Here is a 26,643-nt window from a genome sequence, read left to right as displayed (position 1 = left end):
GCTAGGTGGTAGCTGCATCTGAAGAAGCAGGGCTCAGTTTACCATTCGGCCATCAGTTGCCACCTGTCACCTTTGAGCTGCCAGCTGCTGCAAATCACCTTCTGAATGTTGCCTGAGTTTGGGTTCGGACCAGACTGTTCAGGGTGTGACCCCTCCACCAGTCGAACAGGCTCTCACCCCGAGGCCGTGGGCTAACTGTCAGAGGTCCCTGTGCCCTGCACAGCCTTGACTGCTGTTGTTCAGAGGCAAAATGGTGCCTTTTGTTGCCGAAGCTCCCACCCTCCGGGTGCTTGACTTCGGTGCTGTGCCCCTCTCACTCTGTCCACACTTACAAGCACCCACCCAAGGCCGTGGATGTCCCAGCTGCAGTTTAGTGAGGTCTGTGAATTCCATGTCTGTCAAAGTTTGTTGTTTTGGGAGGGGAGTCTTTGCTGTCCAATGTCAGTCCATAGACATGCCTCCTGGTAACAGTGGCCATATTTTCCCCATGCACTACGTACAATTAAGTCATTTCCACATATGTTGCTGTTTAATCCTGCAATCGGTTGTGTGAGACCAGTTATGTTTTCCTGTTGAACAAACCAGGAGGCAAGCTGTCTGCAGAAAGGCTGAGTGACTCGTCCAGACTGGAGTGGGGCTTCTAAGTAAACCACAACTCTTCAGTTTTTCTTTGCATTTGAGCAGTCTTTAAACTTAGAGTCTTTAATTTCTCAGTGTTTTATGGATGTGTATGTATGGCTTGGCTTGTTTGTTTGTTCCCCTTTGCCAGAAACTGCTCAGTTCTGCTTTATGCTGGTGCCCAGGACTGAGCCTGGAGCCTCCCAGCTTCAGGCATGAAAGCCTATTGTGTAAACCACTCTGCTCCCTCTTGCCTCTTTAATCTTACAAATATGTATTATTTATAACAGTCTATTTCCTAGTAGATCAAAGTGCATTGATCTCTGGAAGATAAAACATGGAAACATTTTTTTGCATTTGACTGAAAGGAAATTATAGTTATATTTGACATCATTTTTTCTTTGTCATGCTTTAGCAGGGATATCAAGACAGAATATTGATTTTGGCCACTTATTGGGGATGGTTTCATTTGAATAGCATGTCATTCTGTCCACCTCTTCTACAGAGATTGTTTGTGGAAGTTCTTCTTCCCACCTGATTATCAAGTTTTGAAAGTTTCTGAAATCGCACAGCCTGGAAGACCACGGCAGATCCTTGCCTTTGAACTGAGAATGAATATTATTGCAGACGCTACAATCGACTTGCTCTTCACCAAAAATAGGGTAATTATTGAGATGATTTAGTAAGGAATAATCTTTAGAAGTCGACGTTTTCCTGAGTACTTCTGGTGACTAGTCCTACCTACACCTGAGTTCATTTCTACGAATTTCCTGCGGGCCCCTCCCTAACTGCTCCTCTGGTAATTGTAAGAGACTTTGATCTCATGTCACTACTAGGATAAGCTCATGATGATAATCTTTACACTATATAGTCTGATTCACTTTCTGCTTATATCTTATGGAATAATTGGTCTTTTTTTTTTTTTTTAATTTCCACTTCAGTGGAATGGGTTAATAGTTTATAATAGTTTGGACACATAGGTAAATAGTTGTTTTCATATATTTTTGGGGATAAATTTGAACTTTCATCCTTAAGAACTTTTAATATCTTTTTACTATTCTTTTAAAGAACTTTTAACAACTTTTTACTGTCTTTAACAATTGTAGTTTTTGGTATGAAATTAAAAGTGAAGGTGGTGGGTGTATAGTTAAAGTTTTTGATTTTTTTTTGATAGGAAACGAATGCTGTACATGTAAATGTAGGAGCTGGCTCATATTTGGAAATCAATATTCCAATGACAGTTGAGAAAAATGGTGAGCTGCAGCGAATACCTTTCCTTCTCTTTTTCCTTTCTTTCTCTCCTGCTTTTCAAAATCTTCTAGAAAAGCAAAACTTACTAACTAAAAATCAAATATGTTAAGTATGTATGTGTAATGCACTCAGATTTTCCTACCCCTCTGCCCTCCCACCCCCCCTTTTTTTGCACATAATTTTATTGGGAGAAAATAATAATTCATAGGACAGTTGTTTGTAGAGGAGGACAGTTTGGTCTCTTCTTGTGGTAGGTGTCTGCATGCCACTCACTCCCACCACTAGCTTACGTCTCTCTTCAGTCATGTCCTCGGGTGCCTGATGCCCTCTCCCCTCCCTGCATTCAGCTCCCCCACTCCAGTCTTTTGCTTTTCTGTAGTGTGCTCACTCAGCCCAGGTTTTGCCTTGTGTGTCCTTTTATTAGGTTACTCACCTGCAATTAAAGGACAACTTCTACATGTTGATGCTACCACAAGCATGCAGTATCGGACCCTTTTAGAAGCAGAAATGTTAGCAGTAAGTCTAGTATATAATGGTAATATGTTTTAATATAAACTTAGTTAAAAATTCTTTTCTTCTTCTTCTAGCGTTTGCCCTTCTTCCGTAGCCAGTCAACAGCGTCAGGTTGAGCCTGATGTAAAGTTTCGAGACCTCCTTTGAATCTGGAGAGGTGGCAGTCATTGACTATGTGGGTCATAGTCTGTCTGTAGCCGCAGGGGCAATTCTTTTTATGCTGTGCCAGAGAATGAACTCAAGGCCTCATGCATACACGACAGCACTACTGGGCCCGCTCCTGGCTCACTTTGCCTTCTGTACTTTGTGAGAGGAGAGAATCGGGTGGGTTGGAGAGAAAGGAGAGTCATGACAGCACAGCTCTACCATCCGGGGGATTCCAGTGCGGAGCCACCTCCTGGGCTGCTCATTTCTAACGCTGTGTGTGGTGCCACTATGTGAGCTCTGACATGTCCGCTTGGCATTTGGTTTGCAGTTCCACATCAATGCCAGCTACCCTCGAATCTGGAACATGCCTCAGACATGGCAGTGTGAGCTGGAGGTATATAAAGCCACCTACCACTTCATCTTTGCGCAGAAGAATTTCTTTACAGGTGATTTTGTACGATGGAATTTATCACATTCTAGCCTAAATTCAGTGAAATATATCACACTGAACTTTTTGCAGTCATTAATTTCTTAAGATTCAACATAGGGTGTTTGCTTTTTGTTTTCTCTAGAGCCCAGTTCATCTCTGGCTGATGGTGGTACAGGGGGTGGAGGGCTTGAACCTGAGACCTCAGAGCCTCAGGCTCAAGAGTCATTTGCAGAACCATTATGCTGTACCCCACCTTCAGCACAGGAGTTTGACAACACAGTTCATGCTTTCTTTTATACTTCTTTGGACTGGGAATAACAAGGGAGAAATTAAATCTAGGTATCTGTGCCTGAACATGAAAGTCCACATTAGGTTGGACAGAATCGGTTCCTAGCTAGCACTTTGTGTCAGTAGTGAGGGGCAAGCCGGGGAGATAAGTCAGCTTCCTTCTCTCCCTGATACGGTATTGTCATGTTGTCCTTATTTTGTCTTAGCCATTATCACAGTCTGTGGGCAGTACATTCAGATTGACACTCCTGCCACTGTTTTTGGAGCTCCTACTTGTTATTCTCCAGTGGCGTGTCTAGTTGACTTGGCGGCTTATATAGAGAGCATAGGCTTAGTGAGACTGAAAGAAAATCAAGGTAGTGGGGCCAAGTGGTAGCACAGCGCTTAAGCACATATAGCGTGGAGTGCAAGGACTGGCATAAAGATCCCAGTTCGAGCCCCTGGCTCTCCACCTGCAGGGGGGTTGCTTCAGAAGTGGTGAACCAGGTCTGCAGGTATCTGTACCCCCCCTGCCCCCCACCACTCTGTCTTCCCCTCCTTTCTCGATTTATTTTTGTCCTATTCAAAAACAACAACAGCAATAGCAATAATTACAACAAGGGCAACAAAATGGGGCAAATGGCCTTCTGGATTTGTAGTGCAGGCACCAAGCCCCAGCGAGAACCCAGGAAGGGAAAAAAATCAGAGTAAATGTGGACGTGATTTTAAAATCGCCAAATCTTGCCTGTCAGCTGGAGGCAAGACTTGTGGCCAACCGTGTATGTGTCATTAGTGTCTCCTGAATCCACACAGAATCTGGCATGTAGATGTTTGCTTAATGACCAAACAAGATGAAAAGTGTTCAGCCTGCTTATAAGTATATTGCTCAATAAAGTGAGACAGATACCATTTCTCACCTACCAACTGTCACCTACACACATCCCAGAAAAAGGAAGTGAGAGAGGTAGAAGAAAAAAAAATAGTGCAGAAGAAAGTACAGTGAGACAGTTAAGTATACCTTTCTGATGGAAGTGTAAATAAGTTCATTACTCTTGAAGAGAATTCTATAATTTCCAATAGCCTTGAAAAAAAATTTTTTTTGACCCAACAGTTTCATTTCTGAAACCTTTAAGAACAAAATAACCTTATCTCCTGACTTATCTCCCCGACTTGCCCCTCACTACTGACATAAAGCACTAGCTAAGAGCTGATTCTGTCCAACCTAATGTGGACTTTCATATTTGGGCACAGTTATCTAGATTTAATTTCTCTCTTTTTATTTCCAGTCCAAAGAAGTATAAAAGAAAGTATGAACTATGTTGTCAAACCCCTGTGCTGAAGGTGGGGTACAGCATAATGGTTCTGCAAATGACTCTCGAGCCCGAGAAATAATAGACATGGTGACATTATATAATAACACAAAAATTTAGGAGCATAAATAGTTAAGCATAGGAAATGTTAAGGAGATTTTGGCAAACCTCTTTAATAAACTGCCATTTAAATGCATCTTGGTCATGAGATAACATAGCAAAATTGACCTCAGTGACAAGCAACATTTAAAACGTGTATAGCATCTTATCTATAGTAAGGTAAGTCTGAGTAGAGAGACTCTAGAAGGAAGCATAGCCACAATATTGGATGTGTGCATATCATTTGATATTTTTGTCTTAACTATTTGAGGTTTTTTAAAAAAGTACTAGGTACATGGAATCATAACGCTTATTGCTTTATGAAGCCAGGGCCTCTCCTGTGTATAGTCTCACTGCCCTAAGCTCCCTTTTCATTGAGACAGACACAGGGAGAGAGAAGGAAGTGCCAGGGGCTGCCCCTGTGACACTGGGCTCACACGTGGAGTGCTGGTGCAGCTAGGCTTTCACCCTGAATATGTTCGTCAGCAGATGTGATTAACAGGAAAGCATTTGTTTTTATTGCCAGACGATTGAACTACATTTTAATTACTTTTTGATGTCTTAATAGAAGCAGTGGTTTTCATTGGTCTTAGTCTTTGTTGTTGCTGAGGCTTCACTGCTGAGCCAGCTTTTAAAAATTTAATTAATTTATTTATAAAATGGAAACACTGACAAGACCATAGGATAAGAGGGGTACAACTCCCACCACCAGAGCTCTGTATCCCATCCCCTCCCCTTACAGCCAGCTTTTTCAGACAGAGAGACTGGGATGGGGGAAGATGCCAGAACGCCAAGGTACTTCCAGTGCCTGACAAGGCAGGCCTGCCGCTCAGGGGACTATCTTACATCCCTTTTACTAGATCTTGCCTTTTGTTTCTGAATGTCTGTTTTTGCCTCCTGTTCCCACCTGATCGATTTCAGACTTAATTCAAGACTGGTCTAGTGACAGTGCTCCAGATATGTTCTCATTTGTCCCATACACCTGGAACTTTAAAGTCATGTTCCATCAGTTTGAAATGATCTGGGCTGCCAATCAACACAACTGGATCGACTGTTCCACGAAACAACAGGAAAATGGTAAGAACTTCAATGTTAACTAGCGCTCACTAAAAAAATCAGCAAAGAAAATTGACACTGACTTTGTAATGTTAATAGGTAGTAGAATTGATCTTTTACATTATTTTGAGAGATTCATTGAACTGTTTCAGAGTCTGTATTGGACTAAATGTATTTAGTTTGTATTTAAGATAATTTTAACTTAAGTTTTTATTGAAGTTAAAAGGAAACTTCCTTTCCCCCTTTGTTTGTAGTGTACCTGGCAGCCTGTGGGGAGACGCTGAACATTGATTTCTCCTTGCCTTTTACGGATTTTGTTCCAGCTACCTGTAATACCAAGTTTGCTTTAAGAGTACGTATCCTCTAGCACAATATTTAGTCCACGTGATTTGTTTGACTCCCAGAGCTTCCCCTCCTTTTGTCTGTGGACAAAAAAGCTATCCTTCATAGCTCACTCTCCAGTGTCCTGTTGTTCCCTTTTCACAGCTGATGTGATAGCAAGAAGAAGCTGAGCAGTTAAAAAGATAATTCTGTATTGGTTGTTTTCTTAGAGAATGCTAAGAACTCCTTCTGTCTCTATGACTTTCTGTGTCAGTGAACTAGATTTTATGTCCCTATATTTCATTTCTAATCCCAGTAATAAATCCCAGGAGTTGACAGCAAACCAGCCCTTGTGAATTCAAGATTTTGTGGCACAAATAATTTTAGGGTATGGGCCCCATTAATGGTTACAGTATTGGAAGAGATCAAGATAGCAGAAAGCTAGCAATGATAATAAGAGCGATCTTGTAAACAGTTTCTGTGTACCAGATACTGTTTCAAGGGCTTTATGTGTAGTGACTTTTTGAATCCTCAGAACTACCATCCGGAGTTGTTCCTATTGAAATAATAAACCAAGTTCATGTAACTTGCATTGTAGTTAGTGAGCGACCTAGCTGAACTTCAACCCTCAGAAATATAGCTTAGGACTTTTTTTATTCACTTATGAGAAAGATAGGAGAGAGAGAACCAGACATCACTCTGGTACATGTGCTGTGGGGGATTGAACCTGGGACCTCATGCTTGAGAGTCCAGTGCTTATCCACTGTGCCACCTTCCGTTCTTTTTTATTTTTTTTCAATTTTAAAAATATCTTTATTTATTGGATAGATAGCCAGAAATTGGGAGGAAGAGGGGAATAAAGAGACAGAGAGACACCTGCTGCCCTGCTTCACCACTTGTGAAGCTTCCCCTGCAGATGAGGACTGGGGGCTTGAACTCTGGTCCTGACACACTGTAACAGGTGCGCTCAACCAGGCGTGCCGCCACCCAGCCCCTCAGAACTCCATCCTTTTAACCGGTCTGCTGAGCTGCAGATGAGAAACCAGGGTCAGATGAGCACAGATGATGGACAGCTGCAAAGGGAAAGGGAGACTGAGTGAAGCCCCTTAGAAGATTCCTTCAGGCCTCACAGAGGGCAGTTGGGGAGTCAGCACTATGCCAGAACCAGAGGAATGCCTGTCTAAAAGTCACAGGTACATAGTGCATAGTGCACAAAGTGCACCTGAGGTCTCATCAGCGAGATGCTTTTTTATTTCAAAAGTGACTTCTTCATAAGCAGTCTGTTGTGGCTCATGACACTTATTTTCGAGCCCTATGATACTGTTACCAGATGATATCCACAAAGAGCGGTATCTACACATGGGGGAACCACAGTGTGAGGGTGCGTTTGATTTCAGGAAGTCTTTTTTAGTGAGTCCTCACACTGGGAAGACTAGGCATAAAAGTAAAATGATGGGAGTCGGGCGGTAGCGCAGCGGGTTAAGCGCAGGTGGCGCAAAGCGCAAGGACCGGCATAAGGATCCCGGTTCGAACCCTGGCTCCCCACCTGCAGGGGAGTCGCTTCACAGGCGGTGAAGCAGGTCTGCAGGTGTCTGTCTTTCTCTCCCCCTCTCTGTCTTCCCCTCCTCTCTCCATTTCTCTCCTCCTGTCCAACAACGACAACAACAATAATAACTACAACAATAAAACAACAAAGGCAACAAAAGGGGATAAATAAATAAAATATTAAAAAAAAAGTAGAATGATTTTTAGAAATAGGTTTTGGGTTTTTGCTGAGTTATGTGCAGATCTGCAGCTCCCTTTGCTACTGGTCTATAGAAACTACACTTCTCTACTGCTTTTCTTGATTTTTTTTTTCTAACCAGAGCACTGCCCAGCTCCGGCTTATGGAGGTGTGGGGGACTGAACCTGGGAGTCTGGAGCCTTAGGCAGGAGAGTCTGTTTGTATAACCATTATGGTACCTACCCCATCCTCACTAATTCCTCTTGATTTTCTTTTTCTTTTCTTTCTTTCTTTCTTTCTTTTTTTTCCCTCCAGGGTTACTGCTGGGGCTTAGTGCCTGCACTACAAATCCACTGCTCCTGGAGGCTATTTTTTTCCCCTTTTATTGCCCTTGTTTTTTTTTTTTTTAATCGTTGTGGTTATTATTGTTGTTATTGATGCCATTGTTGTTGGATAGGACAGAGAGCAATGGAGAGAGGAAGGGAAGACAGAGAGGGAGAGAGACAGACAGACACCTGCAGACCTGCCTCACCGTGTGTGCTTAACCCACTGTGCTACCGCCCGACCCTCCTCTTGATCTTCTTATCCAGATCTAGTTTTAGACTATGTAAGATATTATCCTCATTGATATAACTTCCCATAATAAACCTGCCATTTGAAATTCATGTTTATCTTTTTTTTTAAATTTATCAAGGTTTTCTTGTTAGCTTTGGCTACAAATAGTAACTCAACATATTTATGTATCTATTTTATCATTGTGGGCTATTACAAATTTTTTTTTTCTAGGGAGAAGATGTTGATCTCCATTTGTTTCTGCCAGATTGCCACCCTAGTAAATACTCATTGTTTATGCTGGTAAAGAATTGCCACCCAAGTAAAGTGACTCAGGACACAGGCAGTGCTCCTGAGTGTCAGAGTGGCCAGAAGATAGTGAAACCAAAGTGGCGGAATGTTACTCAGGAAAAGTGAGTGGACCTGCTCTTTGGGCTCCTTGTATTAGCAGAGAAGACGGTTTTCCATGTTTTTTTTTGAGAACAGTAAGGTTTTATCTCCAGCAGCTGGTGTTTGTGTACAACTGAGGGAAGATATGCCTGACTAGTAACTTTTTCTCTTCTCAAAGGGCTGGCTGGGTTGAGTGCTGGACTGTCCCCAGCGTCATACTCATCATTGATTATACGTGGCATCCAATTTATCCACAGAAAGCAGATGAACAGCTGAAACAGTCATGTAAGTGCTCTCACAAGGTGTTATGATAATCACAAAAGTTAGAAGACAGAAAACATTTTATTTTTTAAATATATATTCATTTTAAAACTATTTTATTTATAAAAAGGAAACATAGACAAAACCATAGGATAAGAGGGTACAACTTCACCCAATTCCCACCACCAGAACTCCGTATCCCATCCCCTCCCCTGACAGCTTTCCTATTCTTTATCCCTCTGGGAGTATGGACCCAGGGTCATTGTGGGATGCAGAAGGTGGAAGGTCTGGCTTCTGTCATTGCTTCCCTGATGAACATGAGCGTTGACGATCCACACTCCCAGCCTGTCTCTCTCTTTCCCTAGTAGGGGAAGGGCTCTGGGGAAGCGGAGCTCCAGGACACATTGGTGGGGTTGTCTGTCCAGGGAAGTCTGGTCGGCATCCTGATGACATCTGGAACCTGGTGGCTGAAAAGAGAGCTAACATACAAAGCCAAACAGATTGTAGAACAATCATGGACCTAAAGGCTGGAATAGTGCAGATGAAGTGTTGAGGGTTTCTCCATTTTGTAGATAGCTAGTAGGCATATTTTAGTTATATTTTGAAGGGCCTGTAGCTATACTAGTGTTTTTTTGTTTGTTTGTTTGTTTGTTTTTTTGCTGGAGCCTGAAGTATGAAATGCAGGTAGAAACAAAACATTTGAAAATATATGTATTCCTTTGACATAATTAGCTACACTTAAAATCTTTTAAGGATTTTGGTATAATGATGGCTAACTTTTATTGATCATTCACTGTGTATAACATATTAGGCAAGGCTGTTTTTTGGCTTATAGTTAATCTTGTGATAACTCAGGTTTGTACTCTTGTTGTCACTGTGTAGTGGAGGGAAAACACTCAGGGAAGGAGAGTGATTTTCTTGTCAAGCCTGCCAAACTAGAAAGAGCAGGGCTGGAATATAAAACAAGCTATATGCCACTCTATATTTTAAAGTATTTGATTTTGTGACACATTAGTTTATTTAATGCATTTTGACAACTTTCATGTCATAGTTTCTCTGACGTTCATGTGTCTTGTTACCAGCATCCAAAATAGAACTAGAATCAAGTGACTATTTCTTTGTACTTTCTCAGTGAGTTAAAAACAAGTATGAGAAACTTATACTTAGATTCTGGTGCCAGCACACTGCATTTGAATAAATGTTTATGTGAAAGAAAGTGTAGTTTAATTCCCAAGTATAGTTAAAAGCCCAGTTGTGACCCAAACATACATTGCTAGGGACAGGATGAGAATGTAGCTTATTTTAGAGAAACTTTTCATCAGTTTCATGAAGTCCAAGTTCTGTGTTCCTCTACAAATTTCAGTGAGGCTTTTCTCTTCCTTCCTTGCTTCCTTCCTTCCTTCCTTCCTTCCTTTCATTTTACCACCAGAGTTTTTTCACTGGGGACTTTGCACCTGCATGGTCCACCATTCCTGGCGGACAGACACCTTTCTTCTTTAGATCTAGGCAGAAAAGAAGCACACCACAGCACTGTTCAGCTCTTGTGAGACCCTGTAGTGACCAGGGCTATAAGCAGAGTGGCGTGTGCTCTGCTGGACGAGGTCTCCCTGCTCACTTTTGCATTCTTAGGACTAGTTGCTGAGGTCTGTTTTTTCTGTAGACTGTAGGTAACATTCCACAGTTCCTTGGTTCTGTATGTGCATGCAAAGTAGAGTTCTTGGTCAGTAGATTCCTGAAGGATGTCAGCGGCACTTCCTCCACCAAACATCATTCTCTGATTTTCCTCTGCATGTGTTCCAGTGTCAGAAATGGAGGAGACCATGCTCTCTGTACTGAGGCCATCCCAGAAAATGTCAGACAGAGGTGTCTCCTCACCCTCTGCTTCTCGCCCACCTGTGGATCCCTCAGAACTTCCCCCTGATAAACTTCATGTAGAACTGGAACTTTCTCCTGACTCCCAGATAATTCTCTATGGACCTCTGTTAAATGCCTTCTTGTGTATAAAGGTATGTTTTCTTAAGTGAACAAATATTTTTGCTAATGATTTAATATTGATTTACAAAATTGTAAGACAATACAGATATAATCCCAGATCTTTCCTACCACCAGAGTTCTGTGTCCCCATTCCCTCCATTGGAAACTGCAGTAGAACTTTATTATTTTTATTTTTGTTATTATTTTTATTTATTATTAGATAGAGACAGCCAAAAATTGAAAAGGGAGGAAGTAATAGAGGGAGCAAAACAGAGACGCCTGCAACACTGCTTCATCACTCATGAAGCTTGCCCTCTGCAGGTGGGGCCTGGGGGCTCGAACGGGGTCCTTGCACATAGTAACATGTGCGCCACCACCCGGCCCCAAACTTAAATATTTTCAAGTGTAGGCAAAGTTAACATCTTAACAGAAATTGAGACCATATGAAGGAACCAGTTACTTGACTTAAAGTACCAGGAGATAATATGTTCACTAACCTTGTGGTGTCAGACACGACACAACTATTTGTTAAAATCACCTCCCTCAGTTCAGCATTTTTTTCTTTAGCATTAGTGTATGTTCTAAGAATAGTGCTCATTGCTAAAGCTAGGTATAACATCTGTCATCACAGAGATAAGCTAGAGGTATACAGTAGAAGACACATATGTAGACCAGAGATTACACAGTGTGGTTGATGCAAACCTAGAAGTGAGAGAATCTGTTATCTGAGGGCAGGGGTACCAGGGAAGTCTACCTCATGTGCCCTGTAAAACTAGACCTCTCTGCCTCATAGCTTTATCTTAAAAATTGAAGCAATAGACAACAACGAGACACCACTTCACTCCTGTGAGAATGACAGACAGAAAAGGCAGCAGCAATAAATGCTGGAGAGGTTGTGGGGACAAAGGAGCCTCCTGCAGCGCTGGTGGGAATGTCAATGGGTCCAGCCCCTGTGGAGAGCAGTCTGGAGAACTCTCAGAAGGCTAGAAGTGGACCTGCCCTGTGACCTGTAATTCCTCTCCTGGTGATAGATCCCAAGGAACCCAACACACCCATCCAAAAAGATCTGTGTGCACCTGTGTTCTTAGCAGCACAATTTGTAGTAGCCAAAACTTGGAAGCAACAGAAGTGGCAATATACCTCTGCCACTTCAACAGATGAGTGGCTGAGCAAGTTATGGTCTAGATACACAGTGGAATACTACTCAGCTATTAAAAATGGTAAATTCACCCTCTTCACCTCATCTTAGATAGAGCCTGAAGGAATCATGTTAAGTGAGATCAGCCAGAAGGAGAAAGATAAATACGGGATGATCTCACTGACGGACAGAAGTTGAGAAACAAGGTCAGAAGGGAATCACTCAGCGGAACTTGGACTGGAGTTGGTGTACTGCACCAAAGTAAAGCACTCTGAGGTGGGGAAGGCTCAGGTCCTGGAACATGATGGCAGACGAGGACCTAGTAGAGGTTGAATTGTTATGTGGAAAACTGAGAAATGTTATGCATGTACAAACTGTTGTATTTTACTGTCGACTGTAAATCATTAACCCCCCAGTAAAGAAATAAAAAAAAAAAAAGAAGCAAATACATGAAAACAACTTTTTTCAGGATATGACACTTTTAAGTTCTAAAGATATATACTACTTTCTTTGAACAAAGGCCAAGCCAAGTGTTAGTTCAGTCTGATACGCTTTTCCACTGAAATTGCATGATTATGCAGCATTCCATTAAGCAGGCAGTAGCAGGATAGTCTTTTTCAAGTCCACAATTTAACTACATTTCACACCATTAGTCTGTACACTCGTGTTGATCCTGGTGCTTTATGACTTTACAAACAGTGATGCATTCAGTGTGAGCTAGCAGTCGTCCTCTTGCTGAGGATGCTGGGTTTTCTAGAGAAACTGAGATCAGATTTTTCTGTCTCAGACAATAAAGTGGAGATTAGCATGGTGGCAGATTAGCCCAAGAGACAATTTTAACCGGAATAAATCTATGTGGCTTTGGGTTAAAATTGTACATTTTAACTGGAATAAATCTATGTGGCTTTGGGTTAAAATTGTACATTTTAACTGGAATAAATCTATGTGGCTTTAGATTAAAATTGTACATTTTAACTGGAATAAACCTATATGGCTTTGGGTTAAAATTGTACATTTTAACTGGAATAAATCTATGTGGCTTTGCATTAAAATTGTACATTTTAACTGGAATAAATCTATGTGGCTTTAGATTAAAATTGTACATTTTAAGAGACTATGAATTTAAAACGGATTTTTTTTTTTTAATGAATAGGAAATTTGTAGACAAGGACTTTTTAAAATTAGCTAAAATAAGTATGACTGGTAATGATTTGTTGGTAACTTAGTGTGTTGAGCAGTACTGAAGTAACCTGAGTCTCAGGATCACCTGTGTGAAGGCAGGTGGGGGAGATAATTGGGTCTGAGGGACTCTGGGAAGAATTCCTCACAGGGACTTGCCCTTGTCTGGGCTATGCTTGCCTCTAGGCTTCAAGTTCCTGTTACCTGCCAAGTTGTCGCCATAAAGTCTTAATATATACCTCTGCCACTTCTCTCTTTTTAAAAAATTTTCTTTTTTCTTTCTTTTTTTTTGCCTTCAGGGTTATTGCTGTAGCTTGGTGCCTGCACCACAAATCCTCTGCTCCTGGTGGCCATTTTTTTCCATTTTTGTTGCCATTGTTGTTGCTTTTATTGTTATTATTGTTGTTGCATAGAACAGAGAGAAATCGAGAGAGGAGGGGAAGACAAAGATGGGGAGAGAAAGACCTACTTCACCACTTGTGAAGTGACCCCCCCCCCCCACAGATGCGGAGCTGGGGCCTCGAACTTACGCCAGTCCTTGCACTTTGTGCCATGTGCGCTTAACCTACTGCACTATGGCCCAGCCCCCTTTAATTTTCTTTATTGACTAGAGACAGCCAGAAATCAAGAGGGAAGGGGGAGATAGAGACAGAGACACCTGCAGCGTTGCTTCACCATTCTCAAAGTTTTCCCCCTGCAGGTGGGGACTGGGGGCTTGAACCTGGGTCCTTGTGCACTGAAACATGTGCCCTCAACCAGGTGCGCCACTACCCAGCCCCCTTCTGTCACTTGTCTTTCTCTCTTTCTTTTTCCCACAGCACACTTGCCATGTGGCCAGTTCAGTGTATGCCGTAGATACGTGCATGTTTGTTCTTCCCCCTTTTAAGGAAACAGGTCTGATGCTTTAACAAAGTAAGTTAGTTGCTGAGTCGGTACATTTTGTATATGTGCCGAAGTGAGCACATTAGTTGGTACATTTTGATTCTAAGATGATGCATCATTGTTATATATCTCTTCTGATAACGTTTTGTTTTCTATGTTTTAGGAAAATTACTTTGGGGAAGATGACATGTATATGGATTTTGAAGAGATTGTTTCAAGTCCTGTTTTGTCACTTTCAACATCATCCAGTTCTGGGTGGACTGCTGTTGGGATGGACAATGAAAGTTCAGCCAAGTCTGTCCACCCCCTTGCCTTGCGTCCGTGGGACATCACTGTGCTTGTGAATTTGTACAGAGTCCATGGACGTCTTCCTGTTGTAAGTGTTTACATGTCAGAATAGTCTTAGAGCATGTTGTGACATTCCTCATCACAGATAGCTGTGTGTGTCCAATCACACACATTCACAAAGCTTCAGAACTGCTAAATGTGTCCTTTCATCTTCATGCACTATTTATTATTGTCTTTATCAGTGAGCACTTCACTTTCTTTGCACCTCAGCACCCTTGTTACTTCTGTGTAACTTTAGAAGAGTTTGTCCTGGCCTTGAGTTACTGGGTTTATAGCCAGCATGGTGGGTTTTTGAAGACTTCACATTTTCCCGGGCTTTTATCCAGACTGCTTTGGGACCTTTATGGTAGGCCCATTGCAAGTCGGGGGTGTGGGCATCATCCTGCAGCTGCAGCTGATTCAGGGTCTGGATACAGGTTGGGTTTCGGCTTCACTATTGGGATGGTGGCTCCTGGCCTGTGGGGCTGACTGGGTATGAGACAGTCCTGCCAAGAGAGCTGAGGCCACGGCAGCCTGGGGGGTTGGGAGAGGGGGTTGGGTCTCCTGGCATGCCCAGAGGCTGTGAGCAGGGAAGTCACCTCTAGCCTTAGGAACCTAGAGTCTACACTTGGAGCAAGCTGGTTATTTTTTTCAGAAAGCATGGCTTCTCTTTTCAGAAACAAGTCTTTTACTTGCATAAAAATTATGCCTGTTTTCATCTCTTTGCTCATTCCTCACTTTGTTTCTTCATCATAAAATTTTGTTTGGCTTTAGCATGGAACTGCCGATGGTCCCGAGTGCCCCTCAGCTTTTCTGGAAAGACTGTGTTTTGAAATGAAGAAAGGATTTAGGGAGACCATGCTGCAGCTCGTCCTGTCACCCCTGAGTGTGTTTGTCAGTGACAACTATCAGGTAATGGCAGAGACGGGGAGACTCTGCTCAGGCCCTCAACAGTGTGTCGGTTCTACTGCCAGGTCTTCAGTGAACGACCTGAGCTGCACCTGTGCGCACATTTGGCTGAGGGCTGTTTCCAGACTCTGCTTTCTTTTTTTTATTTCTGTCATTCCCTCTGTATGTGACTCCAAATAATTATATTTCTACCTGTTGTTTTTAGAAATGGAAAAAAACACCTTATAACTTTCTCATAGTTACAGGGGTGGGGAACATGTATAGAATGTTGATAAATCCTGTTGAAAAAGCACAAGCAATTTTTTTTTATTAGTGATTTAGCAGTGATCAACAAGATTGTGGGATACGAGGGGTACAATTCCACACAGTTCCCACCACCAGAGTTCCATGTCTCATCCTCTCCACTGGAAGATTCCCCATTCTTTATCCCTCTGTGAGTGTGGACCAGAGTTCTTTGTGGGGAGCAGAAGGTGGAGTTCTGGCTTCTGTAATTGCTTCTTCACTGGACATGGGCATTGACAGGTGGATCCATACCCCCAGCCTGTTTCTGTCTTTCCCTAGTTGAGTGGGGCTCTGAGGAAGTGGGGTTCCAGGACACACTGGTGAGGTCATCTGCTCAGGGAAGTCAGGTTGGTGTCACGGTAGCATCTGCAGTTTGGTGGCTGAAAAGCATTAAGGTATAAAGTAGAACAAATTGTTAAATAATCAGAAATGTAAAGGTAAGAATATAGTAGATGAAATTTGGGGTCTTCACGTTAGAAGAAGCTAGGAAGTCTATTTTAGGTATATTCCAACGGGCCCATGACTACTAATTTTTGCCTGGGCCCAACAGTTAACATGCAGGTGGGCTGAAAGTGTTATCTGGGAAGATGTTGTCAGAATTGGCAATAGGACTGGAAAGCTGTATCAGAGATTATCTCCCAGATACGGGAAAAGTATATAAGTACTGCTAACTATAAGCCCCATCAGTCTGACCAACAGCCTGTGTCTAATCCATATTTAGCACAGGATCCTGTGTAACCTCTAGGAGTCTATGCTCAGTCTATGCTCAGAGTCCATGATCATAGCTAGGAACATTCTAGGCTGCACCCTAGAATGCATTTCAGAACACTCGAGGACCAGGCTTCCTTGCGTGGCAGTTTTACATTGAGGGCAAGGCTGTGTAGAGGCCCACAAGAGGGCTTTTATGTTGTTCCTGTTGGAGATGACCAGTGATAGTGGAGAGAGGGATCTGTTAGAGGTCTAGGCCCATCCTATCTATGTGGGAATCCCAGGATTCCCTGACTAGGGCCCCGGATGATGGGGTGGTCTGGCAGTGACCAAGAGAGCCATCATTAAAGTGTGCCGGTCTCTTGCCCTTATCCAGCTTTTGCAGTTCTTACTTGATCTGACAGGGCTAGACTTAGAGTGGCTGAGGGAAGTGGAATAGGAAGTAGGTGAGGAGGGCATCTAGGTCTAAGTAGAAACTATTTGGTGTATTTTTTAGGTCTTTCTACTTGCTTGCTGCACTTACTGAGTCTGCAAATTATTGTGCACTTTGACTTTAAGATACATGTAGTACTATAAGCATAAATCTTCGAAACGTGCGCATCTGTGTGTTCATACTCAGAAGCTACCTTAGTTCCTTCAAGATATCCTGCAGTGATAGTCGTCAGATGGGAATATTTTTCACTCCTGGGTCAATTGTTACCGAAATACCTTTTAAAAAGTTAAATGATTTCTCTTGACACCTAGCTCAACTCTAGGGTTCTTCTCTTTGAATCAGGGTGTATGCTTCAGAAACGTAAGTGGTTTTAACAGAATGCAAAGTAAAACTTGCAAACAGGAGGGTGACTGCCTTCCCAGATCACTGGCAGATGGTGACTCGCTGGTCATCCTCACCAGCGTAGCATACCTCTCTGCACTCTTGCCACATGTTTTCCCATGGAGATTCTTGATTTTTTTACATAGATATATTTGCATAGCCAAGATCATGGTAGCTAGAATCTCACTGTAATCGTACTTATTTTTGTCGCATCATGTATTTCATTTTTAAAAATTCTATTTCAAAATAGTTGTAGATTGGTAGTAAGTGGCAGTGAGTACAGAGAAGCTCTGTGCTCTGTGTCCAGGCTGCCCATGGTCATCTCTCTGTCACTCTAGTGATCAGCATCAGGAAATGAACATCGCACACCATGCACGTGGCTCTGTGCCACTTACCACATGCGAACTCACATGATTGCCCTGAACTCAGGACACAGACTGTAGTTCTGTTATCACTTGTGCGTCATTTTTATTTCAGACTGTAGAAACCTAAAGTGCTGTTACCTTCCTCTAGCAAGTGGGTTACTGGAATGGCTTTTCATTCTGGGAGATGAGTATATGGAATGGAAGCCCATCTCTTTTTCAGTCTGCTCAAAGGGAAGTGCTTCTGTGGCTGTGTCCTGGGTCTTGAATGGGGACCTCTGGTTTCTTAAAAGTGCCTGGTGACATACATGTTGCATCTAATTTCAAGAGCCACCTTCTCAAGAGACTACCAGATATGCAGACATACCACCAAGCTTGTTGTGAGTGTTCATGTGAGCCCTGATGTACACTTCCATCTCTATGGAAGTGTGGATTGGGATTTTCTTGGAAAAGACTACATAGGGTTCAAGGAGTGGAGACATTAGGGCAGCCACAGAAGTAGCAGTGACGTTTGCTTCCCAGATGGCTAGTCCTTGATAGATGCTCAGACATGGGCCAAGGCTTCTCTTATGTTCCTACTAACATTTGTTGTGCTGGCATGATAACTGCTGAGAAGCCTTTCTTTCTTAGTTCTCCCTGGGACTCTTTCTTGCACTCCATTAACTAGGGGACGTGGTAGGCAGGACATTGCTGTCTTGCTTTGTCTTTGCCTCAGTGATTACTGCACTGAAGAAGACTGACTCGTGCTGTTCTTATGGACATGAGGCTGCATCTAGACCTCTGAGTCTCATTTTCCAGTCAGAATATTTTTACCATTGGTCTCTAGGGGTGAAGCAACTAGAAATGCTACTGTGCTTTCTTGCACTTGTAAGCCAGAAACAATCTGACGCTGGTCTTTTAGCAGCGCCCTGCCATGGATGAAGTGCTCAGGGAAGGTCACATCAGCCTGTCGGGTCTGCAGCTGCGAGCACACGCCATGTTCTCTGCGGAAGGCCTTCCTCTGGGAAGTGACTCCTTGGAGTACGCGTGGCTTATTGACGTGCAGGCCGGAAGCCTGACAGCCAAGGTCACAGCACCACAGGTAGGCCTGAGAGCTGACTCCCACTGACCTCTTCCCTCTAACCACCCACTGCTTCACAGCATTGTCATCTTCACAGATGACTGTTACTGTTTGCATGCTAGTCGTTCTTGCCATGCGTGGCTTTTCTGAACCCCATAAGGTTGCTGGGTATGGTGTGATAAAACTTTTGAGGCTTCTGGGGGAACAACTAGGAGAAAGACATTTCTAGAAATCAATCATATTACATACCAATAAGTGATATTAGTTGACTTTCCATTGTAGTCTTTACAGTTTGTAATAAAATAATTTTTTCTAAATGTTTAATTAATTTATTGAATAGAAAGAAAGAACTTGGGGAGGACAGGGGAGATAGAGAGGAAGAGAGACACCTGCAGCCTTGCTTTGCAGGTGGGGATTGAGGGCTTGAACCGAGATCCCTGTGCACTGTAATGTGTGCACTTAACTGGGTGTACCACTGCCCAGCCCTTGTAGAATAATTTTCTAAAAGATTCACTTCCTAAGAAAAAGAAAAAAGTATTTGAAAATTGGGATTTATGATGTTACAAACTAGGTGGCATATTTCTTGTCCCATAATGTAGCCTTGTGTGTGCCTGCTCTGGTGCTGTGGATATTGGTTTAAAGAATAAAAAGTGGGTGTACAGGTAGGTTAGTTTTACCTGGAGTGCTGGTGTGATGTGTTGGATACATGCACTGTCGCCCTTACCATCCCATTTAGTTTCTAAAGCCTCAGAGCCTTTAAGAACTATTTATATCTAGAGACAGGTTGTTGATATTTGACTGACCAGGCATATTGTGACATGTGGAAGAGACTCTGTTCTGATGAAAAGTTCTAGAATGGGCATGAGTGCAGTAGCAACAGGAAGAAGGATAATGGAGCTGAGCACTTTGCATGTCTGAAACACGAATCTAGAAATCATATGCGAATGGATGGCACTAATAAGCTGCCTTACATGAAAAGACATTCTCGGCCCACTGGTCTCATAACTGTCCAGACTTACTAGCCACCATTTCCTGTCTCTAAATTTCTGTCTGCTGGAAATCAAAGATTGAATGTGATGGCCTGTTCCCTAGCAGGTGCGAAGTAAGACTGTGCGGACCCTGCCTGATCAGACACATTTTCTTTCTTTTTTTCAGAGCCTAACGCACACATCATTTCATCACTGCTGGGTCAACTTTTTTCATTCAGCTATACAGAGGGAGGGGGAAGGGGACGGGGAGGTGCATTTGGTACTGCAGCTTCCAATGCCCGGCACCTCCCATGTCAACTTGGGTCTTGAACCCAGTGAACTCTCTCTGGCTCACGGACACAGCTCTCTTTTCCAAAGAGTAGTCGAATTTCATGTTTATAAGTCATCTTTATAAAAGATGGAACATTTCTTTCATTTTAATCTCTGTATTACTTTTCCATGAAGTTTGTGGTCCAGGACACTCTTCATGTCTCTGTATATGCTAAAAGTGAAGCTCATGTTCTCTGAGTTCAAATGCCGTGCTTTGGGTGGAGGGGCACTGGCACACATATATGCCCATGCCTGAGTGTGTCCATGGTCAACAATCCCATTGTAACGCTGTTTCTAAACTCTACCTGTTGATAGATGCCTACTAAAACTTTGTGTACATAAACAGAAATGCTATACTCTTCAACACCTGATTTTCTGCAATTGTGAAGAAGTATGAGAATAGATAACAATTTCATACCAAAGCTTAGCTTACTATTAGGTAAAGAATTTTATAGGGACCAGGTGTTGTTTCCCCTGGTTGAGCACACAGGTTACCATGCACAAGGACCGGGTTTGAATCCCCTGCTCCCCACTTGCAGGGGGTCGCTTCCTGAGCAGTGAAGCAGGGCAGCAGGTGTCTCTCTGTCTTTCTCCTTCTCTATTGCCCCTTCCCCTCGGTTTCTCTCTGTCTCCTCTGTCCAATAAATTAATAATAATAATAAAAATAAATTTAGGTGCTTTTCTGCACACAAGATTTCAGCTAGTCATAGGAGAAGAAACAATCCTGAAGAAAGGAATCTACTCCAGAAATTGCTGGAGCTGATTTTTCAGTTGAAATGAGGCTTTATTTTGGCAGTGCATTTGTGCACTAGGAAAAGTGACCCAAGCTTGTGATTGACATCAGTGATGCAGAGGAAGTTGGGACAGTGTTAGGGTTCTGCCAGGCTGTGTTGATACTCTAGGTAAGTGTTTGCTCTTGTTCAAGTGTTAATGACCTTTTTGAACTGCCCCTTGCTTCTTTGTAGCTGGCCTCTCTCTTGGAGTGGGGACAGACCTTTGCTTTCCATGTGGTATGTCGGGAGTATGAGCTGGAAAGACCAAAATCAGTAGTGATGTGTCAGCATGGAATTGATCGTCGGTTCTGTGAGTCCAAGGTACGTTCCCACTATGTCAGCACGATCAGATAACACACGGAAGATGGAGAGGTCCCTGTTAAGTCAGCTGCCGTTCACACAGTTCCTGGAACCACTGCAATTCATTTCTCCAACTAGTAGAGTGACTTTGCAGACTCTTGGTTGTTGTTAAGAAGCGCATTCATGTAATGTGCCTGCACAGTGGGGTGGTGGCTTCTTCACTGCCTTTCACTGGGAGCCCTCATACCTTTGCAGACTCTTGGTTGTTGTTAAGAAGCGCATTCATGTAATGTGCCTGCACAGTGGGGTGGTGGCTTCTTCACTGCCTTTCACTGGGAGCCCTCATACCTTTGCAGACTCTTGGTTGTTGTTAAGAAGCGCATTCATGTAATGTGCCTGCACAGTGGGGTGGTGGCTTCTTCACTGCCTTTCACTGGGAGCCCTCATACCTTTGCAGACTCTTGGTTGTTGTTAAGAAGCGCATTCATGTAATGTGCCTGCACAGTGGGGTGGTGGCTTCTTCACTGCCTTTCACTGGGAGCCCTCATACCTTTGCAGACTCTTGGTTGTTGTTAAGAAGCGCATTCATGCAATGTGCCTGCACAGTGGGGTGGTGGCTTCTTCACTGCCTTTCACTGGGAGCCCTCATACCTTTGCAATGTGCACTGCCTCTCTTGGATGTGGTTGCCTGTTGATGTGGCAACCAAATCAACATTTAGATCCTTCCGTGTCTGCAGGACATTGGTCACAGTGAGATTCCAGTACCAGGCATTTGTGTCTCCTGACCAGACTGCAGGCACTGTAAGTTCCCCAGGAGGGGTACACTGATAAAAAGGAGACAAGAATTTTATGAACCTTGTGCAGTGACAGTGAAAGGCTGAATATTCTCTTGCAGGAACTCTCTTGCTCCCTATGAAGTTAGCAGGTAGAAAACATTTCTATGGGAATTAATGTTCATTTCAGAAAACTGGTAAACATGGCAGTTAGAAAAAAAAATAACTTAGCTCTTTAACACAAAGTTAACTGTTGTTAATATCAATAATCTCTTTCTTTCCTAGTTGTTTCTTTCCTGCATGTGTTTTTCCTCCCTCCATTTGTTTGCTAAGCCAACTGTTTTGCTTGCTACTACAGTACTGTGAATTATCCTGCTTTTTAAATGTGTCCAGGTGTATCTGTAGCCTGTGCTTACTTCCCAACCGTGAAAGCAACAGCAGTAATTGATGGTAGAATCCTCTTGTTACAACTCCGTCAGGCTCCAGGAAATGGATTCTTCAGCTGTATGCCTGACACTCAGTTTCTTGTGGGCAATTCACACACATGTGCAGGCTTTTTCTCGTGCCTCTGCTGTCAGGTTCAAACTATCTATGCCACATTAAGGTTTTTAAAGATGATACCTGTTAAGGCTTAATTTATATGGAACTGAGTTTTCCTTGGGTTGGGCAAAATAGCTCACTGGGGTAGTGTGCTGCTTTGCCATGTGGTGACCCCCACTTTACTGGAGAAAGCTTTAGTGCTGTGGGTTCTCTCACTCTCTCCACCTCTTTGCCCCTCTGTCTCTATCTGGGAGAAAAAAGTCCCTTTGAGTTTTGGCGGTGTTATATACACCACTGTGACATGTCCACTAGTGAATTTTGTGTTGGAGCTTCCCTGGTGCTGCCAGCAGTCAGTCCCATTCCACGCCACAGCAACAGGCTCTGCCGCTTAGCCGCGGGCTCAGGCCTTGTGTGGCGCGGTGGGGCCAGTACTGGCCTGACCTAGCGTTGGACAGGCGAGCAGCAGGTGCTGAGCACTTTGACAAGAGCTCGTGCTTCTGACCCAAGCATGGCCAGATCTGTGTTCTAGATATGAAGCAGACGATTTTGTGTGGGTCATCCTAAATAGATCTGTGTTCTAGATATGAAGCAGACGATCTTGTGTGGGGCACCCTAAATAGATCTGTGTTCTAGATATGAAGCAGACGATCTTGTGTGGGGCACCCTAAATAGATCTGTGTTCTAGATATGAAGCAGACGATCTTGTGTGGGGCACCCTAAATAGATCTGTGTTCTAGATATGAAGCAGACGATCTTGTGTGGGTCACCCTAAATACCACCATGGGAGCTACAGTTGATAGATTTGTTGGTGTGTCTAAAAAAACCCAACATGTGCATGTGGCTAATAGAGGAGTTCTAATAAAATCTTAGATTTCTGTGCTGTTCTCAGCTACTTTGGCCTTGCTGACATAGTAGTTTACTTTGGCTCTAGAATGTGTATGAATTCTGTCTGTAGATTTGCTCCTTGTCCCTCTTGAATGCAAAGGTGCACGGTCATGTTGGCTACTTTTCTGTTCGGTAACACCAGTAGCTGATGAATTCATTTATCATCATACAAACAAACTTAGCAACTGCTCTTTAAACTCAGACATGTAACCAGTGTTCTGCTTGATACAGAGAGGCCTCAGTGTGACAGCAGTGCTGTGTCTTTTCCTTCCAGCTGGGCTGTATCCCTGGACCATGCCCAACTTCAGATGACTTGAAGTACACGATGACACGTCTGGCAGTGGACGGGGCTGACGTTTATGTGGTGGAGCACGGCTGTGCCACCAGCATCAAGGTACAGGCTGCCTGCTGCTTGGCCAGGCAGCCTCTTCCCTTCACCACAGAGTGCAGTTCACAGCCGGCTTTGTCGTCCCAGAACACTGTGCAGTCTGGTGAGAATACTCACCGCAACACTGCTTTAAGGAGTACTTACCCTGCTCCTGCCTTTAGACCAGTTTCTTACAGTACTGCCTCGTGGTTGGGATGCAAACCCCAGCTGTCTTTGTGGCAGGAATGTAAACTGGCAGTACTTTTGAAAGATTTGATTTAGGGTAGCTCCAGGTTTTTACATTTACAGTTCTTCCCTGAATCCTGCAAATGTTTATTTGCCACTTCTGCTTTCTGGCTGAGTGTTTAAAATTGGACCTTTAGATTTCTGTCCTTCCATTACTTTTCTTTCCTCCTCTTCTTGTTTTCCTTTGGAGTTCAGTTATTTTCATGTTTCTTAAAAATTGAGTATCTGTTTTTACTTTTTTTTTGCATTTTTTTACTCCCTTTGTCCATTTCCTCTCTTTTTTTCTTCTTTTTACCAGAGCATTATTCAGCTCTGGCATATGATGGTGCAAGGGATTGAACCTGGGACTTTGGAGCCTCAGGCATGAGAGTCTCTACACAGTCAGTCCATTTCTCCTTTTCCCTCTTCTTTTTCTTCCTCTCTTGAGTGCAGTTTGAAGTACTCACCTACTCTAGCTCACTGTAAGTCACTTCTGACAGGTGCTGCAGTTTCATTGTGTTTTCTTCAACCTCAGATGGGAGCGATCCGGGTTGCAGACTGTAACCTGCACAACCAGTCGGTCGGGGAAGGAATCAGTGCTGCAGTGCAGGATGTCCACGTGCGACAGTTCATCGAGCAGCTGGGCCAGCCCAGAGTCGGCCTTCAGCCTGCCGTCCTGCGGAGGGCCCACTGGCTGGAGGCGGGGTCAGCCAGCTTAGGACTGGTGACGGTGGATGTTGCCTTAGCTGCTGATCACCACGCTAAGCATGAAGCACAGAGACACTTCCTGGAAACTCACGATGCCCGGACTAGGAGGTGGGTGATGCTGAAGGCAGCAGCAACAAGTTGAAAGGAAGATTGCTGAGTGATTGTAGAGGAAATTCCACTGCTGGGCATGGAACTAGGGCTTCTGAAATAGAGGCCCGAGGCCACACCTCAGCGAGTGTGGAGAGCCCTGTATTTCATAAGCATGCCCTTTATGTCACCTCTGTGGATGCACTGGTTGCTGGAAACAGCGTTGTTGGTGTGTTTCTAAGCACATTCTACATCTCAGTAGCCAAGTGAGTCTAAACAGTGCTCTGTAAAGTCTCCCCTCCACTCCATGGCACCCACTGGTTGCTGGAAACAGCATTGTTGGTGTGTTTCTAAGCACATTCTACATCTCAGTAGCCAAGTGAGTCTAAACAGTGCTCTGTAAAGTCTTCCCCCCTCCATTCCATGGCACCCACAATGGCTCTTCTGTTTCTTGCTTCTTTTTTAATTAAAAATGTTTATTTTAATTTAATTTTATTTTTGGATAGAGACAGAGAGAAATTGAGGGGGGAGATAGAGAGATGCCTGAAATCCTGCTCTACCATTTGTGAAGCTTCTCCCCTGCAGGTGGGGAGTAGAGGCTCAAACCCAGGACCTTACACATGGCAATGTCAACCAAATGTGCTACCGCCAGGCCCCATTTTGCCTCCAGGATGATCACTGGGTTCCATGCTTGCCTGATTCTACTGCTTCAGGTAGACTCACACAGTTTTTAAAGTTATAAGATGAGAGCCCAGAGGGAGGGAGAGAGGGAGAGAGAGAGAGAGACCACAGCACTGCTTCCCTGCCCAGGAAGTTCCCTGCATAGGCAGGTGCCCCCATGGGATCGCTGGGAATTTGAACATGGGTCCTAGCAGTTGGTAAAATGTGCATCTTACCAGGTGAGCTGTCTGCTCACACCTCCTCTGTCGAAGTCTGCTCCTACCTCCCCTTAAGAAATGATATCAGCTGCTTTTAGAAATGGCAGAATGACTTCTGCTGCCCTGTGTCCCTCGCTGCAGGCTCAGCACCAGCCGTCACTCCTGCAGCTCACAGCCCTTCAGCCAGCCCAGCAGATGTAGCACGGATGGCAGGCCCTCCCTGAGATGGTTCACTGACTGCCGCTGTGGCTGCTATGTGTGTAGTGGGCACTCAGAGTCTTAGGGAGAGACTCGAGTTTCAGGACCAGCAGACACTAGTCTCCTTGGATCAGCATTTCCCAAGCTAGCCCTAGTGTCTTCTGGGAAGTGTCGGAGGTGTGTATAGTTAGGCCAGCACACCTCTCTCAGAATCTCAGATCAGTTCTGCAGGTGCTTCAGACCGTCTGGGTGAGTCTGACCTGCTGGTGGACTGGAGCTTCTAGACAGGGACCACGTGTGCATCCTAGGCTATGCTCCAGTGCTTTACCTGCCACTACACTGAGCCCCACACTGTCCCTTTAGATCTGCTAGCATGCAGAAAACCGTGACGTGCCTTCTCCAAAGGCCTTGAGTTCATGCTAGACTCTGCTATTGCAGCCACACTCCAAACTCTGCAAGTGGGGTCAAAATGTCTAGGAACTGTGTGAGGCTCCTGATTTGGATAGTGCTGAATGACGAAATCCTAACCGTTTGAAATACAGACATGATCTGAATTGATAGCATCTCACTGCAGTGGGGCTTCAAGTTGTGTCCTACTCTGATTTTCTCACCTACTTTTCTCTTGTCTGCTCTAGACTGATTTTCCACGTCTTAACTTGACATATTCATCTCACCTCACTTTCATGTCCTAAGTATCACTCTTTGAAATACTGTCCCCTTCACTGTCACAATACCCTGTGCGTGTTCTCTATCAACTTTCACTGGACAGGACTTCATTTAACTTGTGCTCTTGGTCTCTGCACTGTAAACTGCACTGGATAAGACTGTTAACAGTTCTTGTCATACAGTGGGCATGTTCAAGAGAGAGAAGTGAAGAGATGTAAAATGAGCATGGTCATGCCTGTTTGTCTTGCTGGGAGCGCTCCAAGAGCCTGGGGAGCCGATGTGTGTGAGTGAGTGTGTGAGAGGCAGGGCTTGGAAACGGGTGACTTTAGTGCTGGGGCGTCTTCCATTGCCGTCTCTCCCTCTAGGAGATTG

General features: G+C 43.8%; 1 protein-coding gene across 14 annotated transcripts in view; it reads left to right on the top strand.

Moving 5' to 3' along the window:
- Nucleotides 1-26,643, top strand: part of BLTP1 (bridge-like lipid transfer protein family member 1) — a 165,083-nt gene that overhangs the window by 28,001 nt on the left and 110,439 nt on the right. For 13 of the 14 annotated variants that reach the window (XM_060179119.1, XM_060179117.1, XM_060179123.1 and 10 more), the window contains 15 exons: nt 1,124-1,280; nt 1,793-1,871; nt 2,294-2,385; nt 2,858-2,975; nt 5,557-5,712; nt 5,946-6,043; nt 8,522-8,700; nt 8,856-8,962; nt 10,739-10,944; nt 14,275-14,487; nt 15,213-15,350; nt 18,415-18,594; nt 20,837-20,965; nt 23,417-23,536; nt 24,270-24,550. In XM_060179119.1, coding sequence (XP_060035102.1) covers nt 1,124-1,280; nt 1,793-1,871; nt 2,294-2,385; nt 2,858-2,975; nt 5,557-5,712; nt 5,946-6,043; nt 8,522-8,700; nt 8,856-8,962; nt 10,739-10,944; nt 14,275-14,487; nt 15,213-15,350; nt 18,415-18,594; nt 20,837-20,965; nt 23,417-23,536; nt 24,270-24,550 — 2,253 coding nt within the window. The remainder of the gene's footprint in view (nt 1-1,123; nt 1,281-1,792; nt 1,872-2,293; nt 2,386-2,857; nt 2,976-5,556; nt 5,713-5,945; nt 6,044-8,521; nt 8,701-8,855; nt 8,963-10,738; nt 10,945-14,274; nt 14,488-15,212; nt 15,351-18,414; nt 18,595-20,836; nt 20,966-23,416; nt 23,537-24,269; nt 24,551-26,643) is intronic. The other variant, XM_060179114.1, reaches the window with a different exon arrangement.

The sequence above is a fragment of the Erinaceus europaeus genome, chromosome 19, assembly GCF_950295315.1.
Source record: "Erinaceus europaeus chromosome 19, mEriEur2.1, whole genome shotgun sequence".
Taxonomy (NCBI): domain Eukaryota; kingdom Metazoa; phylum Chordata; class Mammalia; order Eulipotyphla; family Erinaceidae; genus Erinaceus; species Erinaceus europaeus.
This window is presented reverse-complemented; position numbering and strand designations above follow the sequence as displayed.